Source organism: Amblyomma americanum, chromosome 3 (genome assembly GCF_052857255.1).
Source record: "Amblyomma americanum isolate KBUSLIRL-KWMA chromosome 3, ASM5285725v1, whole genome shotgun sequence".
In the NCBI taxonomy this organism is placed as follows: domain Eukaryota; kingdom Metazoa; phylum Arthropoda; class Arachnida; order Ixodida; family Ixodidae; genus Amblyomma; species Amblyomma americanum.
Genome location: NC_135499.1, coordinates 224,327,286 through 224,342,572, shown reverse-complemented (window position 1 = coordinate 224,342,572; position 15,287 = coordinate 224,327,286). Strand labels below are relative to the sequence as shown.

At 47.9% G+C, this 15,287-nt stretch overlaps 1 protein-coding gene across 11 annotated transcripts in view; it reads right to left on the bottom strand.

Moving 5' to 3' along the window:
• LOC144126211 (parathyroid hormone/parathyroid hormone-related peptide receptor-like) overlaps nt 1-15,287 on the bottom strand; it is a 333,178-nt gene that overhangs the window by 122,113 nt on the left and 195,778 nt on the right. For 9 of the 11 annotated variants that reach the window (XM_077660241.1, XM_077660242.1, XM_077660248.1 and 6 more), the window contains one exon: nt 6,334-6,436. In XM_077660241.1, coding sequence (XP_077516367.1) covers nt 6,334-6,436 — 103 coding nt within the window. Of the gene's footprint in view, nt 1-6,333; nt 6,439-15,287 lie in introns of those variants that run through there. The other 2 variants (XM_077660247.1, XM_077660249.1) reach the window with 1 other exon arrangement.

The window sequence follows — 15,287 nt, the reverse complement described above, 5'->3', positions numbered from 1 at the left end:
GAACAAAACGATATAAACAGGTGGCCGCTGCCTCTATTGGCTTAGCACGTACTGTTCGGAAAAGTATACCGGAACATATTCTAAATACTTGGAAAGGCTTGGGCTGATAGTGTCCCCTTACGCAAGTAAACGCCGCTAGTGCCCTTTCGCGTGAAGACAACATACTTTTATATTTACGCAAGGCGAGGGAAGAGTTGGAAAGCCAAAGCATGGTCCATTTTATTCTGCTCGCGACTGTAGTGACTTTGGAAGTCGTCATTTACCGTAACCATCGATGAGTGAACGCTGCCTTCTTCGGCGCCACAGAAAGTCTGGGACGTGATTTTTGTTTCTTCGTGAACGGAATGGAAAGGAATGAACGATGAGATTCCTTGGGCGCTCATCGGATGCATGCGTGTTCCAATGGCAACTCGTCTAACGAGGAATGCATACGCGCCGCTCAAGAAACAGAGGAATGGAAAACGAGAGATGAGTGAAAGAAAAACTGCGAGAGAAAAAAAGGAACAAAAAATCCGCAGGCAGAAGACGCATGCAGAGTAGCAGAGGAATTTTTAATTATCTTCCGTATGGAGGAGCATGCTCATGTAGAAATTCCCAGATCGTGGCTCTGCAGGCGAAGCGCGGTTCTTTTTGCCGCTTGGCTCGGTGAACTGCTTTCTTTTTTCTTTTGTGTTCTCTTTTGCCTTTTCGCTATTCGTGCATCGGCAGCGCAGGAGGAGGCAGAAGAAAACTTTGCGTAGAGCAGTGACCGGAGAGATCCGTTGAGGCGCAGGCAGCGAGAAAAGTCGCTCCGTGTACGCCAACGTGCGAGACACTTTAGCTTGCTGCGCCACTGATAAGACATGTTTGACCTATTTCTCATTATGAGATGCTACACAAGGTGCGCTTTAAAGAAACTGCAAAAAACTGTCTCCCGTGCTACTTGGAGAGCGGCGCCAATTCACGTCGGTCACCTTTCAGTTCCTTCGTCGTTGGTTACAGCACAGGAGGGATGGAATGAGGACGTTGCGTCAAGTCTTTAATTACGTCGGAATGCAAATAAGTTTTATCCTGGATGATTTTTGCCCACGAAAGTTTCCGGCGTTTTGCCGAATTACTGTAGGCAGAGAAAGCTTTAGGAGCGCTTGCATACTTCCACAAAATATAACGGCTTCACTCGAGAGGGTATAGCCAAGAAAAGCGTCAAAGCTGAAATAAGAAGGGTAGCTGCATCCGGTAGCCACACGTCCACTCATCTGAGCGCTCCGCATAGTCAGAGCAGAGCGTCAGTGCGGGGGTCAACAACTCCCCATGGGTGGAGACCACGAATCTTAAAGCGCGCAACAGTGGCGGCTGACTGGCCGGAGCCCCGGGGCCAAAAAGGCGCGAAGCACCATTACAGGTGCCAACCATCTCATGCAACGAGTGGCGCCTTTCGGATTGAAGCCACCATCGCAAAACTGCACTTTTTCGTTTCGGATTGCTCAAGAGGAGCGGCCAGCTAACGTGGAGTTGATGACTGTTACGGCAAGGGCGTCAATCAAGATAGAAAGATGGGGGGCCACTTTCAGCAAAGCAACCTTCGTGTCCCTTCGGAAAACAGGAAGAAAAAATAAAACTAGTGTGATGCCCTTGTCACAAAAAACGTGGTCTCGGCGTTGCTGGTTCCTGCTTCTAGTCCACATGAGCAGCTGCGAGAGGGGGGGGGGGGGGGGGGGGGCGTGTCACGTCCGTTACGCGCGCCGCACGTTGCCTAACGCCGCCGACAACCAGCAAGAAGAGCGCAGCTTATGCAACTCTCTGGCGACTAAAATACAAGCCGGAACGAATGAGAGAAACTAGAAGGATAAATATGTCGCCCCACTTCCGCGCGTGTGGTGCCGCGTAGCGGTGACGGTGAGCGGGACCACCGCGGCCGCAAAGCGCCGAAGATAGCGCGCAGCGAAAATTGCGCGGCCGGAGAGAGCGCCGCACCCTTCCATCTCTCGCTGGGGGTGGAGGGAGCTGGACGCTGGGGGCGCCCGAAGAAATGGCCGGCGGTCGCTGATAAGAACACGCATGGAAATCCTCAGGGCTTGGACCACGCGCTGGTCTGAGAAGAAATATGCAGACACGTAAGGGCGTGTAAGCGTGCCCGAATTGAGAAAAAAAAAACAGAAGCAAAGCAATGCTGCCGATTTCTTATCGCTCCACTTACTGCGTTCGCGGCGAACGTAGTGAGGAAATCGCAGTTCGGCCACGATGTGTGTTGCAGGGGCCAAGAGCCGCCCATGCATGGCGGAGTTCTTGGAAATGAGATGAACACGCGTAGCTCCTGCTTCTCTTACTGAGTCGAATTAAGTGCGGTCTAGTTCATGAGGAAGTACTGACAGGGCACTTTCGTGCTCCGTCGTCCTCTCTCTTATAAACCAGTTGTTTCAGAGAAGGTGACCACTAACTTTTAAATATAGGGCTTTTGAGATAGAGAGAAGGTATTTGTGGCGTAGTAATACCAGTGTTGGCTAATGTCAAAAAAAAACAACAACAAAAACTGGCGAATCATGTTAACTAGTAAAGTGATGAACTAAATTCTAAACGTTGACTTTTTAACTATTACTGATAGGCACTTGCTTGCAATTCGATATTTGTAGCCGACCGTTGGTAATAAACAGCCATATCACTTTATAGAATTTCGAAAACGCGATTACCCTTGGCTCGGTGGCTCGGCAAAATTTGGCTGTTTCTACTAGTTACGTGCACTGGAGGGGTTGCTTTGCTCGCATGATTTTCAAAAGCGCGTGTATATTGGCGCGATGTAGCCAAAATTAGTCCGGCCATTGCGGCAAGGGTAATCTCATTTTAGAAATTGTAAAAACTGTTATGGCTGTTAATAACGCCGAAATACAAATCTCTAATTGCAATCAGGTGCCTACCGGCAGTAGTTAAAAAGCTAATTACTAAAATTTAGTTAATCACTTTGCTGATTAACATGATTCGCCTGTTTTTGACGTCCTCTAACACAAGTTTTCCTACGCTTCAGAAAGATTGGCTACTTGAAAAACCATATTTTAAAAAATTAGTGATCAGCTTCCCTAAAACACCTGGTATATGTGGCCATTGCTCTATAGTAAGCACCGCGCAGCTTCAAATGTTGCTCGAAGCCTCGATGTTTGATTCATAACGGGGTCAGTTGCGAAAGCGAGCAACGGTTTCGTTAACAACAAGGGTGTTAGAGTAAGAATTTGTCGCTGCCTTTTTGGTGCGGCTATGAAATGCTGCATTCCGAAGCCCATGTACATCTTTGCCGCGGTGCCCCCATATCAGAGAAGGCAAAAGAATGCGAACGCCCTCACTGTCTACTCTTTCGGGATGAAGCAGAGAGAGCAGTACTTGCAGCGGAGACCCCCTTCACTTTCCAAGTCAATGGCCAGGCCGACATAGATCACGTGACAAGGATGGATGATGAGTGAAACAGGCTGGTGTCAGGGCAATCAATCTTGTAAGTTCGCGTTTCGAGCTGTTTTCTCAAACCTTAAAGACTAATGCCTTTAAATTCCTGCTCCTTTAAAAGGACATTGAGGACAACGCCATCCAATTATTGTGTTAGTGAAAATTGATTCCCTGGCCTTTTCTGGCTACGTTGACGTGTGTCTAGCAGCGAAAGACGCATTTAACACTGAGTAAATCAGATTTCAAAATCTTCCGCCCAGTCGAATCAAGCTCGTAAAGTCGTTACGGAAGAGGACGGGTTGCCATCGTTCTGAAGTGAATGGCAGTGTAGCGTGGCCTCTGGGATCCGCGACACAAATCGGTGTAGATGCACGCAATTTGCTTGTGAAATAGGCCGGAGATGGCGACATCTGTACGGTCTTTTCTAGTTAAAAAAAAAAAGCTCCGTTTGCGGCGAGAGTGGCCTCTCTGCGATTATATCCCAGGGCTATATATCGATACAGTCCAACTTCTGTTTGTATTCGGTGTTCTTTTAAATTACCAGTTTCTTCATCTTTTAGATTACATCTAATCTAACTCCTACCCTCTCTTTCTGTACCTTCCCTGTTGTTCCGCCACCAATCCTCTAACTTTCCTACTTCCACCTGAACACGCGCAGCTTCGTCCTTCGTCATCCCTCAGTATTGAGGCACAGGGGATGCTGGATCCCGCCGCCAGCGACATCTTTATGAGCGTTAGTTAAGATTATTGCTTTGAATTTAATGAAGTGCACATTTAACACCAGTTCCACACAGGCACGTTGAAATGACATTTCTGTCGAATAGTATTCGGCACTCGGAATGGAATTTGAACTCGACGGAGCTCCGCGGGGCTCTACAGTTTACAAAAGCGTTCAGAAGCTGGAATATTCGCTTCGCACATTGCAGTGACGCTGCTGCCATAAGCTTTAGTTTCGATAACTTTAGCTGATACTTTGAAGCACGCGGCTGTATTCCGCGAGGAATATTGCTAGCAACAACAAAAATTTTGTAATAAAAGAACAACTACCCATTAGCATCCACCCAAGCCCAGCGATACGGATAAAAAGAAAAGCTATATAGCTTTTCTGGTCTACCTGTTCTGCTTCTATACCTGGGACTATCAAAGTGAATTTTAGTTCGCAGAGCCAGTAAGGATGCGAAGAAACCCACAACACCTGCTTCCTTCAATTTGAAAGCATCTGTACAGTAAAAAAAAAAAAGGCAGGGCAGAGCCGAGCAAACAAGAACTATAGAGATGCGCCCAAAGCGGCATGTCGATATTTGTTAAAGAGGAAACAAAAAAGTCGACACAAGTGCGCGCGCGCAGGCACGAAAAAACACAGTACGGCCGCTCGCAAATGCACGCCGTAGGTAAGGCAGTGTAGCATTGCAAATAACATCATAGGTTATGATGTTCTTTCGCCGGCCAGCTGACTCGTTCCCATACAAATTTCTCGTAGGGATGACATTTAACGGTACATCGAGTCTAACAACACCTCTGACGGCACCTGCCAGTAGGCAGCACTGCAATTAAAGGTGTATTTTTTGTTCGTGACGCACGAAAAAGAAATGTTGCCGTTAGTGGCGGAATTAGACACAACGGGTTGTGAAATGTCACCCACGCGCAAAATTCGATCCACGAACAACCAAGAAGAAAACTAGTATCCAGACTCCAACCCGGCGAAAGGCGAGCACGCGAGCTCATTGGCGCGAGGGCACTTCAGACGCAAACAGCGCCACTACATCGCATGGAAACAAAGAACGCAGTTTTTTTGTCAAGGACCCCGGTTAGAGTGAGGAATATCAACAGGAAGCCTGTTCGAGAGTTCGGAAGAGATGAAATTGTTGCCGTAAATTTATTCCATGCTGCATGTTAGTACTTTCAATTTATAATATTTTTAGCATGCCGTGCGCTCGATCTACACGTATCGTGCTGCGTCATGAGGAGCTTACTGGTGCTGCCACACACAAACACTCGTCATGAATGCAACAACCATAATTTGTGGACAATTTTTTTTTTCCTCTGTGAGTATTCGTTGTGACTTTGTGTCTGAACATCTTTTTTTTGTGATTCACAGTGGATAATACCAAAAGCTAAGCGCGTCATGCGAACTAGAATTGGTGGCCAGAATTTGTTCTGCTTTTTTTTCAGAAAGGTAACAAATAATCCTGCTGGGCATGTTGGCGCGTTTACCTTACCAAACTTTTCAGAGATATCAGCAACTTTATACAGGTATTGGTGGTTAGCTGCAAGTACAGCTTTCTCGATAACCGCGCGCACTGACATGGGTGTCATGCTCGGTCTGGCTACGACGCCGACCGGCTTCTCGCTCGGGGGGGGGTGACCACAACTGGGTGTCGTCGCGAGCCTCGCGAGCACGAGCGTGACGAGCACCCTCCGCATCGCCCAGCACTGCGGCACCGCAACTGCTGCGCTATCTACGCGATCTGGTTTTCGGTTTGTTATGTTTTGTTATGTGCCGAGCAGCTTGAAATTCAGATCATTCTCCGCAGCAGCGTCCCTTCTTTTCTCCCTCTGCTCTTGTCTCCCTCGGCCGCCGCTGCATTCGTTAGCTCAACTTTCTTCCCTGGCCACTTCGACTGGTGACCTTGGACGGACTTCATCCACGCGACGGCTGGGGGGGGGGGGGGGGGGCTTTGTATAACGGCTCACAACGTAAAAAATGAAATAGACAGAGGTTAGAAGGCATGTGCATGCAAGCTGTATGCGCCGTGCCGTTTCCATGACACCCTTCACAGGATAAGAGCCAAAGAGAGGGGAGGAGTTAGCGTGGAGTAAACGACATGAAAGGCGGCTCCGTAAGACAGGCTGTAATGACAGTCTCCTGTAGCCAATTTTTGGCGTCAGGGGCCGTTCGGCGGATCGCAGGATGCTGCTACTCACCGCCACTGTCAAAGACGGCGCTGCTGTCAGCCGCATTGCACTTTTTCTTGGCTTCCTCCAGGATAAATATCTGCATCTCGGTGCCCGAAGCTTCCAAGGTAATCTGTCAACAAAGAAAGAGAACAGACAAGCCTTTTAGTTATCGGCAACCAGGGCTCAGTCGCGTTACCAGCAGTTCACAACGACACGGCCCAAAATTCTTTCTCGCTGCTTGCCGAACTTTTAGGTGCCGCGTTGTCAAATGAGATATGATGTTGCGAAAAATAAGCCCGGATATCGTATTCTTCAAGATCGCCTTGCAGGCTGACGACTATTGTTTCATGAGCTAAGCAATTAGTTATAATTATATGAATCTTTAAAGCATTTTTGAAAACAATGGCAACGTTCAATAACGAAGGTGGCAGTCTTTCAGCAGAAACTTCCAATGATGTCATAATAGGACGGTCGATTCATTCAGGGCGCCCCAAATTTCCTTCCGCAAAAGGCAAAGGGAGGAATGGAAAACACTTCAGTCATCATGCGCAACACTGAGTCAGAACATATCAGTGCCCACTCATTCCTCGCGTCGGGCGGCCCGCACGGGTGGCCCAAAGAATAAGGTCTTCAAAAGCCGCCCTGCAACTCCTTGCGCTGTCGTTTGTACACACTACCATAAGCGCCAAATCAGCCGAACTATGGGCTGCTAGAAAGCGTATTTCGTCATAACTCATGCTAGTGTTCACGTCAACGTAGCACGATCTGTGTCACTACACAAAGAACAGCCGGCTCTATAGGCGTCGCTCAGAAGCCAGATGGCACTGACGCGAGCGTTGAGCACCGGCCTTGTTTCGACTCGGCTACCATCACGGCTGCGCGATTGTTCGCTATCGCGACCACCGCACTTGTGTTTCTGTGTCTTTTTTTTTTCTCCTTTCTCCAGACGCTTTGTGTCGATAAGTTGAACGGAATTCGACAAAAGTGTCGCGAACAGAGCTAGCTAAAGGCCACTGGGCCCTTCTTTCTTCTTCGGTGGGTCGGCAGCCGCACAGTTACACCTCAGAAGCAAGGCACAACAGCAGAGCATTACTCCATTGTAACGCGTTATATTAGAAAGCATACTGATAATATGGTTTCATGCTGACTTCTGCGACGCTAAGCAACTATTACGTATTGTGATTAATGCGTGTTCTCCGAATTCTCAGTTACTTTTTGTCCTAAACACGCTCTCAATCGGTTTCAAATGTCTCCAGCTCAGACATGGCCATTGTCGCATCTTTGCGCGTATGCGGTAGAGCCATGAACTTTTGGCGGCCCTGTTGAGTGCTATACCAAAAAAAAAAAAGGTTTTGTAATTATGCGCTGCCTTTGGCAGCGCGGTATGAGACTGGGCTGCATAATTAAAGGAAAACAAGCCCCATTTTAAAGCAGGCAGCGCTGTACGCACCAGAGAAGAGCACAGGAGCGCACTAGGGCCTAAACAGCGGGAGCTCTGAAGGCATCCATTGATAATGAAGGGGGCCAGGAAGTTTTCGTAAGACACAGAGTAAACAGGAGATGAAGAAACCTCCTCGAGCTTCCCGGTTTCAAGCTTCTGAGGCCGGATGGAGCTAATTCCAGCGGGTAAACACACTGGGCTCGCTCCTGGTGCCCTGCTTTTTTTTCCCTTTTTTATGTTTTTTTTATTTTCTCTCTCTCTCTCTCATCGTCAAATAACAATCCCTTTGCTATTCGCGAACGAGGGATTGGAGGAAAGGGATGCTTCGGGATCACATTCTGTTACCAGGAAAATTTCGCTATGATGCGGTCGCTCAGGCAGTTAAAAATATTTGTAGCCTAAAATACAAGCGAGAATTTTAACGCGTGAAAGGCTCCACTACGCAGAAAATCCGGTGTAGGCGTTGTCGGCGTTGTGAGCGATAAGTAGGGTGGCGTAGAGTAGCTCAGGCAGCCACCCACGGAGAAGCAACCAAGGTGGGCAAGTTAGGTCACGTGACCCTGTGGTGTCATCACAACCTGCCCACCGGATTGTGAGCGAACTGACCACCCTGGCAGGTAGCAGTTAAATTAATGGTTGATCGCGAGAGGTTGCTCGGTTAGAGCAACTTGGGTCGCACAAGACGAACCGGTGGTAGCACCTGCCATCGCAGTGTAGTGGAGCATCCCTTAACGCTGCACCATTGCGCAAAGAGTGGTATGAGGACTCCCAGGGACATATGATTGTAAAGCTGAGAATGAACAATTTCGTATATACCGGCATGAACTCATTAACGCCATCGCGTCATATTCTTAAGACGGAGCTTAAGTGTACCCTCAAAAAAAAATTTTTTTCTATAGTTGGATGTTGCTTGGTTGGCTGACAGCGGGGCAAGTAATGCCACGGCCGGCTCCTGCTTCTTAAAAGCAGTGCGATAACGGTTGCCCATCATTGTTAAACGTTCTGGTGCTCGGCGTGTATCATCTTGGAACTGGAAACTACAGCGTTCCACCCGCTGGCTGTATACCGGTGCCGCATACTTTTCACCCTACGCATTCGCTGTCTCCATGTCAGCAGATTGCAACTGAAGAAGTGGACTTTTTGACATATTTCTGTGCCTTTAGCCACAATATTAAAGAAACAAAAAGCTACTTTCTACTTTCCGCGGCCTATTATCAATCAATAAATTTCGGAGTTATCCTCTGGTCTGTGCACCAGAAGATTTAATTGCGTACTGAGCGATGGCGCTTGCGCTGGCTGATTTAGCTATAATTTGTGCTCAGTTCACATCGCGGGAACAAAAAAGATCGAGAACGGACAGAGAGACAATCGTCCGTGTCTTCCGTCCGTTTGCGTTCCGTGGTGTCAAGACTTGAATGAAGATATATGCGTAGGTAAGCAGCATGCAATGGGCTTGTGAAACACGCAGTGCATCTTGAAACAGTTCCGCATGGCCATTCCAATAAATCCGTGTGACACCCGTAATGACACGTAGGATATGCAGTCTATGATGAGAATACCGACAACACAAGCTGACTGTGCGGACTACTCATGCGGACGCTATATGGCGTCACGTACATTATGCGGAAAGCATACAGAAATCTGTCGGATAGGACATGGAAACTACACGGAAAAGAAACGAAAAGCGTATGGACATCGGTATGTTACACCACGTGGACTCTGGACCTTAACTTCAGCGATTCCTGTATTTGGGTATGGATAAATCATCCGATGCAGTTATGCCGTGCGCATTTCCATGTGCCCATTCTCTGCGGTGGCCATTTCGCAACTGGTTCGGCGGAGAAGTGAAAGTTGTTCTAACTTGCTGGCCCTATGAAGGGGGCTGACAAGGGTTATTTAATTAGCGACCGCTTGTGCCCTTCCCCTCCCTCCTTCCGCCGAAGTTTGTTGGAACAAGCCCTCCTTCGGAGCGAAGGAGCATCACATGGGTGCTGCCACTAATCGGCGCAGTTGAATCACACGACCGCAGACCTCACTCCCACATGGTCCAGCCCATCGGACCGTCGTCTTCATTAGGAGACTGAAGGAAGGGGCGACTTATCGGTCCCAGCAAAACACGCGACAGCAACAACGCCGAAACTTACAGCGAAGAAGCTGCATAGAGCTATAGTTGGTCGTCGGAACACAAAAACGCATATCACTGCTGTCCTTCCTCCCTTCTCGAGCCCAAACAAGATGTTTAGGAAGCGCTTCAACTCTGAAGAAGTGCCCTTGGTTACGTGTGGGGTGAATCTACTCCCACTCACACTTTGCACAGTCTTCTTGAACCGCGATTTAATTGTAATCCAGTTTAATTAGGCTCGGCGGCCCGCATTCAGGGAGATTTTGAGGCAACAGGACGTACACAATGGGCCTAACGATGCGAGTGGACCTCTGCGTCGGTAGTCAATAAATTGTGAATACTGCCGCGCGAAGTAGGCTCTCAGAGTGTATACGTAATTAAGCTGCTCCGCGACGCGTTCTGCTCCCGAGTAGTTAACTCTGTTCTGACATTCGTATTAATTATGCAAGCTTGATACAGGCACCCGTTTCACAAAACAATGCGCGCGATAAGTTTTCTTTTTGCTTGCTCAAAGTTCTCAAGGCTTCATATTCATGAAAATGACTCATCGAGAAGCGCCAATCAATGCGAGACAAAAATTCTCTAAATTTGGGTAACAACTTTGAGGCTTCCATTCCTGAAATCCATTATGCATGAGGCTGCTGCCTCTTCAACACCTGGATGATGTTGATGACGGATTCTTCAAAATATAACTTTATAGGTCTAGCATCCTCATCAGCGTGTCCAGCTGCCATTCAAACCGCCAAATGCTGTGAAAGCCCAGAAGCATTATCATTTCTCATTTCTTCTTCTTCTTCTTCTTCTTCTTCTTCTTCTTCTTCTTCTTCTTCTTCTTCTTCTTCTTCTTCTTCTTCTTCTTCTTCTTCTTCTTCTTCTTCTTCTTCTTCTTCTTCTTCTTCTTCTTCTTCTTCTTCTTCCTCTTCTTCTTCTTCTTCCTCTTCTTCTTCTTCTTCTTCTTCTTCTTCTTCTTCTTCTTCTTCTTCTTCTTCTTCTTCTTCTTCTTCTTCTTCTTCTTCTTCTTCTTCTTCTTAAAACACTGCACACACCCACATGGGGGGATTGGCCAAGGTGTAGTGGCGTAAACAAGGAAATTTCTATAGGAGATTACGACAAAAATTTAGCACCAAGCGTGAAGTTTGAAAAATGTGTCAATAAAAGCGACAGAAGAATATTTCATGTGAATAGTTCATGTGAACAGAACATATTATTACTGTAATAAATACCATGTTAAAAAAAACTTACACTGGCATATTGGTTAAGGTACTCAGCTCAGCCTCCAAACGTCCGTAATTCGAGTCCTGGCGCTTAATTCCTAAAGTCTAAGGTTGACAGAATTTTTGGAAGCGCGGGCTACCATGGAAATCTCAACAGGCTTGTCTCGCGATGACAAGTGACTGGGTGTAGACGGCCTACGCTCTGAATCCGCTGTGGAGGGCTCTGCACATCGTTCTTCCACATGCGCCTCCCTTATAAAAATGGTGTACAGACAGACTTCTTGCAGACTTTATTGACTTCCTATAGATATTTTTGAGTGTATAGAGGGACTATAGCCTAAAGTCTACTAAAAATGCATGGCCATAAATCTATAAAGTATATATAGACTACCTATAGCATTTGTATTGCCTATAGACTGTTCTCTAGGATTTTACTATAGAGAGTCTATAGGGTTTATAGACAGAAGTCTATGGACAGTCTATAGACTGCCTAAAAATCTTTTGTGAGCGCTCCGCGAGGGTCGCACGGATAACTTTCAGTGGGAGTGCTGACGCACTCACGTCAGCTCGGGTATTGCTTCGCGATGACGCAGTAGGCGGAGATGTCAGAGAGGAACGAGAAATGTGGCGCTCTGTTTGTGGGACAGGGTAACTTGGCCGGAATATTCAGGACGGCGCAGTCGACCCGCTCGAGGGCAGTGAATCAAGAAGAGCGAAGGAGCAGAAGGGGCTCGATGGGATTCAGGTGGCTTGAGCAGCGGTTGTTGTGCAATGCCTCTTAGTAATAATACGATGTTTATTTTCGACGCATCGTAGAGAGGAGCGAAAAGAGGTGGCCCGAGAAAAAAAAGTTGCTCATTTCCCCAGCTTGATAACGCTCCAGCAACCTTCACATCCGCAGCAGTGACTCGGTTCAAAGCATACATGACGAATAATGCATTTTCAGAGGTCCATTCCAGCACATTTAATCATTGCGACATAAACGTTAACGACATATATTAGAATGTAAATACACGTATGTAACAGTGAGAAAAAAATCCTCATAAATGCTGAGAGGTATGTGATTGTCACATAGCACTGAAAGGTTGAATATGTCTCTAAGCGACATCGTGACAACATCTATGTGCCGCCAATCAAGATCATGTAAAGCAGCAGGTATTGACTTTTTTATTTTTTTTTTACCGCACAGGTGAAAGCCGAAAAAGAAGCAACCATGGTGGCTGATAAAGAAAAGTTGTAGCCTTTTGCAGTTCTTCAAGGTTTGCGTAATTAAAAATTGTTTCCCTTCATTTTTTTTACTGCTTTTCTTTAGGCAACCAGCAGTATGTATGCGCAAATATTTGCACCTTTTCTAATTTTGAGTTTTCTGCAAAGTGGTTGCATGCATTCAAATTTGGAAGTGATGCATGCAGCGCTTTCTTTAGAATTATAAAAGCTTCTTAATGTCAGCCGCGGAAATGTTTGCCCACACCAGGGGGCTGTACGAAATCTATTAACTGAACAGAGTGATGTACTATCACACTCAGTATGAGCTACACCACTCTAGCGCCTGCCCAGGCGCTAGCGTGGTGTAGCTCATACTGAGCGCGATAGTACGTATAAAAGTATCTCGATAGTAAACGGAAGCATTGCCGACCACGGTTAAAGCAGCCACACCCTTGCTGATTGATGAAGTTTTGATGAAATTCTTTTCATTTTGTTACGTGACGGCAAGCCGATGAATGAGATGAGATGAGATGACAGAAGGCTACAGAATGATTCTAATGGCGGACGGTATGGCGCGAGCACTCGTGTTGTTGTTGTTGTTGTTGCCTGTCCGCGCCACTGCACTGTTCGTCGTCTTCTACTTCGTCACACTACCCGGGGCCGCGGGGGATCGTCCCGATCGCGAACGAGGAGATCGGCAGTGAAGATGAAATGCTGTAGATGACGATGGGCTTGAGAAATGGTTGAATACAGAAGAAGGAGGTGAAGGGCTCGCCGCCACGGTGGATGAGACGATCGACGAATGGGTCCCGGTCCACGAAGCATCTGGGCCGCAGGGTGCCAGGAGCCGACGGCCAAGGTCCTTGGGCGCACCCAACGGCAGGGACAGGGGGGTGGTGTCCACACCTGCGGGCAGAGTCTCGGGTCGGTCGGATCATTCTAGTCGGGGCAACGTCGTCAGCTTGTCGTGTCTTGTGGTCCGTACGGGGGGACGGGGCTGCGGTGAGCGGCGAGGTCGGTTCAGGTCCGGCGGGCTGGGACACAGCCGGACGGGGCGGACCAGGCACCCACGGCCGACGACCATGGCAGGCGCAGGACGCCGAAGCTCCGAGACCAGGATGGCGATAAAGGGACCCCAGCACCTCACACCAAATGTTACGTGACGGCAAGCCGATCAATGAGATGAGATGACAGATGGCTACAGAGTGATTTTAATGGCGGACGGCCTCGCGCGAGCACTCCTGCCCGCGCCACTGCACAACTGGTATTCTTCTACTTGGCCACAATATGTTCGTTCCAATACATTTTTAAAAAAAATATGCGTCCCAGTATTTTCACCTGTTTTTCAGTTTTACAGCGAGAGCTGTTAGGCGTCCGTCCCTGGCTTGCCCGTCGTAGTCCGGCGTCGTCGCCGTCGGCGTAACCGGTGAGTACGTTAATGACATCCACCCACCGGGTGGAGGCACCGGGTGGATGTCATTAACGTACTCACATTATATCATGGTCATCCTGTGTCGCATAAGCCTGCGGGTGGCTCTGTCTGGAACAGCCGCCTGCCAGTGCACGGGCGCATCACTTGGACTACACCAGAGCGATATGAGGTCACAGTATCTTTTCTACCTCAAAATATCCCCTAAACAGCTATCACTGAATCTCGCGTTATATAGCCGTAACCGTCCTGTGAATTTTTTATGGAGATTTAAAGGGCCGTCGAGGACAAACAGACATTGGCCTGTTTCAATATGTTGCCACGCTTCAATGACAACGAGGCTCTTTTGAAAACACCCGCTGCAGTGGCTCTTTGGTTTTGGCGTTCGGCTGCTGATCCCGAAGTCGCAGGTTCGATCCAGGCCGTGGCGGCCGTATTTAGATAGAGGTGAAATATAAACATTCCCGGGAACTGTGCGATGTCAGCGCAAGTTAAACGAACCCCATGTGGCCGAAACTAATCCAGAGCCCTCCACAAGGGCGTCCCTAGTAGCACCTGTGTCGCTTCGGGACGTCAATCCCCGCAATTTTCCAGTTACCATGCTTTGAAAACAGAGAATATGTCAAATAATAGCGGCTGAAAAACAAAATTCAGGTGGCACCACCGTCGGCAGTTTTCGCAAGCACACTGCGGCGACGACAAAAAATTTTCAGTTGTGGATCTCTGAGGCTAGGCTAGAACGCCATTAATTTCCAAGAGATGTTCACGGAGGCGTTCTCGGTTTTGACGTCACTAGTTTTGAATCTAGAGGTGTAAAAATCTATCAAAAAATGAGAATTTATTTTTGGGGAAAGGAAATGGCGCAGTATCTGTCTCACATATCGGCGGACACACGAACCGCGCCGTAAGGGAAGGGACAAAGGAGACACTGAGAGAAGAAAGGAAGAGAGGCTGTAATGGAGGGCTCCGGAATAATTTCTACCACCTGGGGATCTTTAACGTGCATTGACATCACACAGCACGCGGGCGCCTTAGCGTTTCCCCTCCATCGAAACGCGGCCGCCGCGGTCGGGTTTGAACCCGGGTACACCGGATCAGTAGCCGAGCACCCTAACCATTGAGCCACAGCGGCGGGTGAGGTATAAATCCAATCTCCTTACCAATGCATGCGTTATTTTCTCACAAATGAACATAGCTTCACCAGAAACAGCCATAGAACAGATTTTTACTATGGAACAAAAACTGGATCGTGTACATTATTCTGAGTGCCCCTTTAACCAGCGCTTTCTCAGAGGGCTGTCCTTGCAGACTGAACGTCGTTTGAACTATGGACCTCCATGTGGTACAAGAGCACGCAGCCATCACCCATATCGCCAATCTGCAAATGTCGTCTCGGCACTCCTTTAGACGAACACCCATGATTGCTGCTATTAAAAGTGACGCTGATATCCTGCTCCGAAAGCGTTCTGTGAAAAACAGTGGAAGGGAAATGTGTGGGCAGGCGTTTAGATGGTGGCTTTTTGAAATTTTGCAGTATGTTCCCTAAAACAGCCCAATGGAATGTTTGTG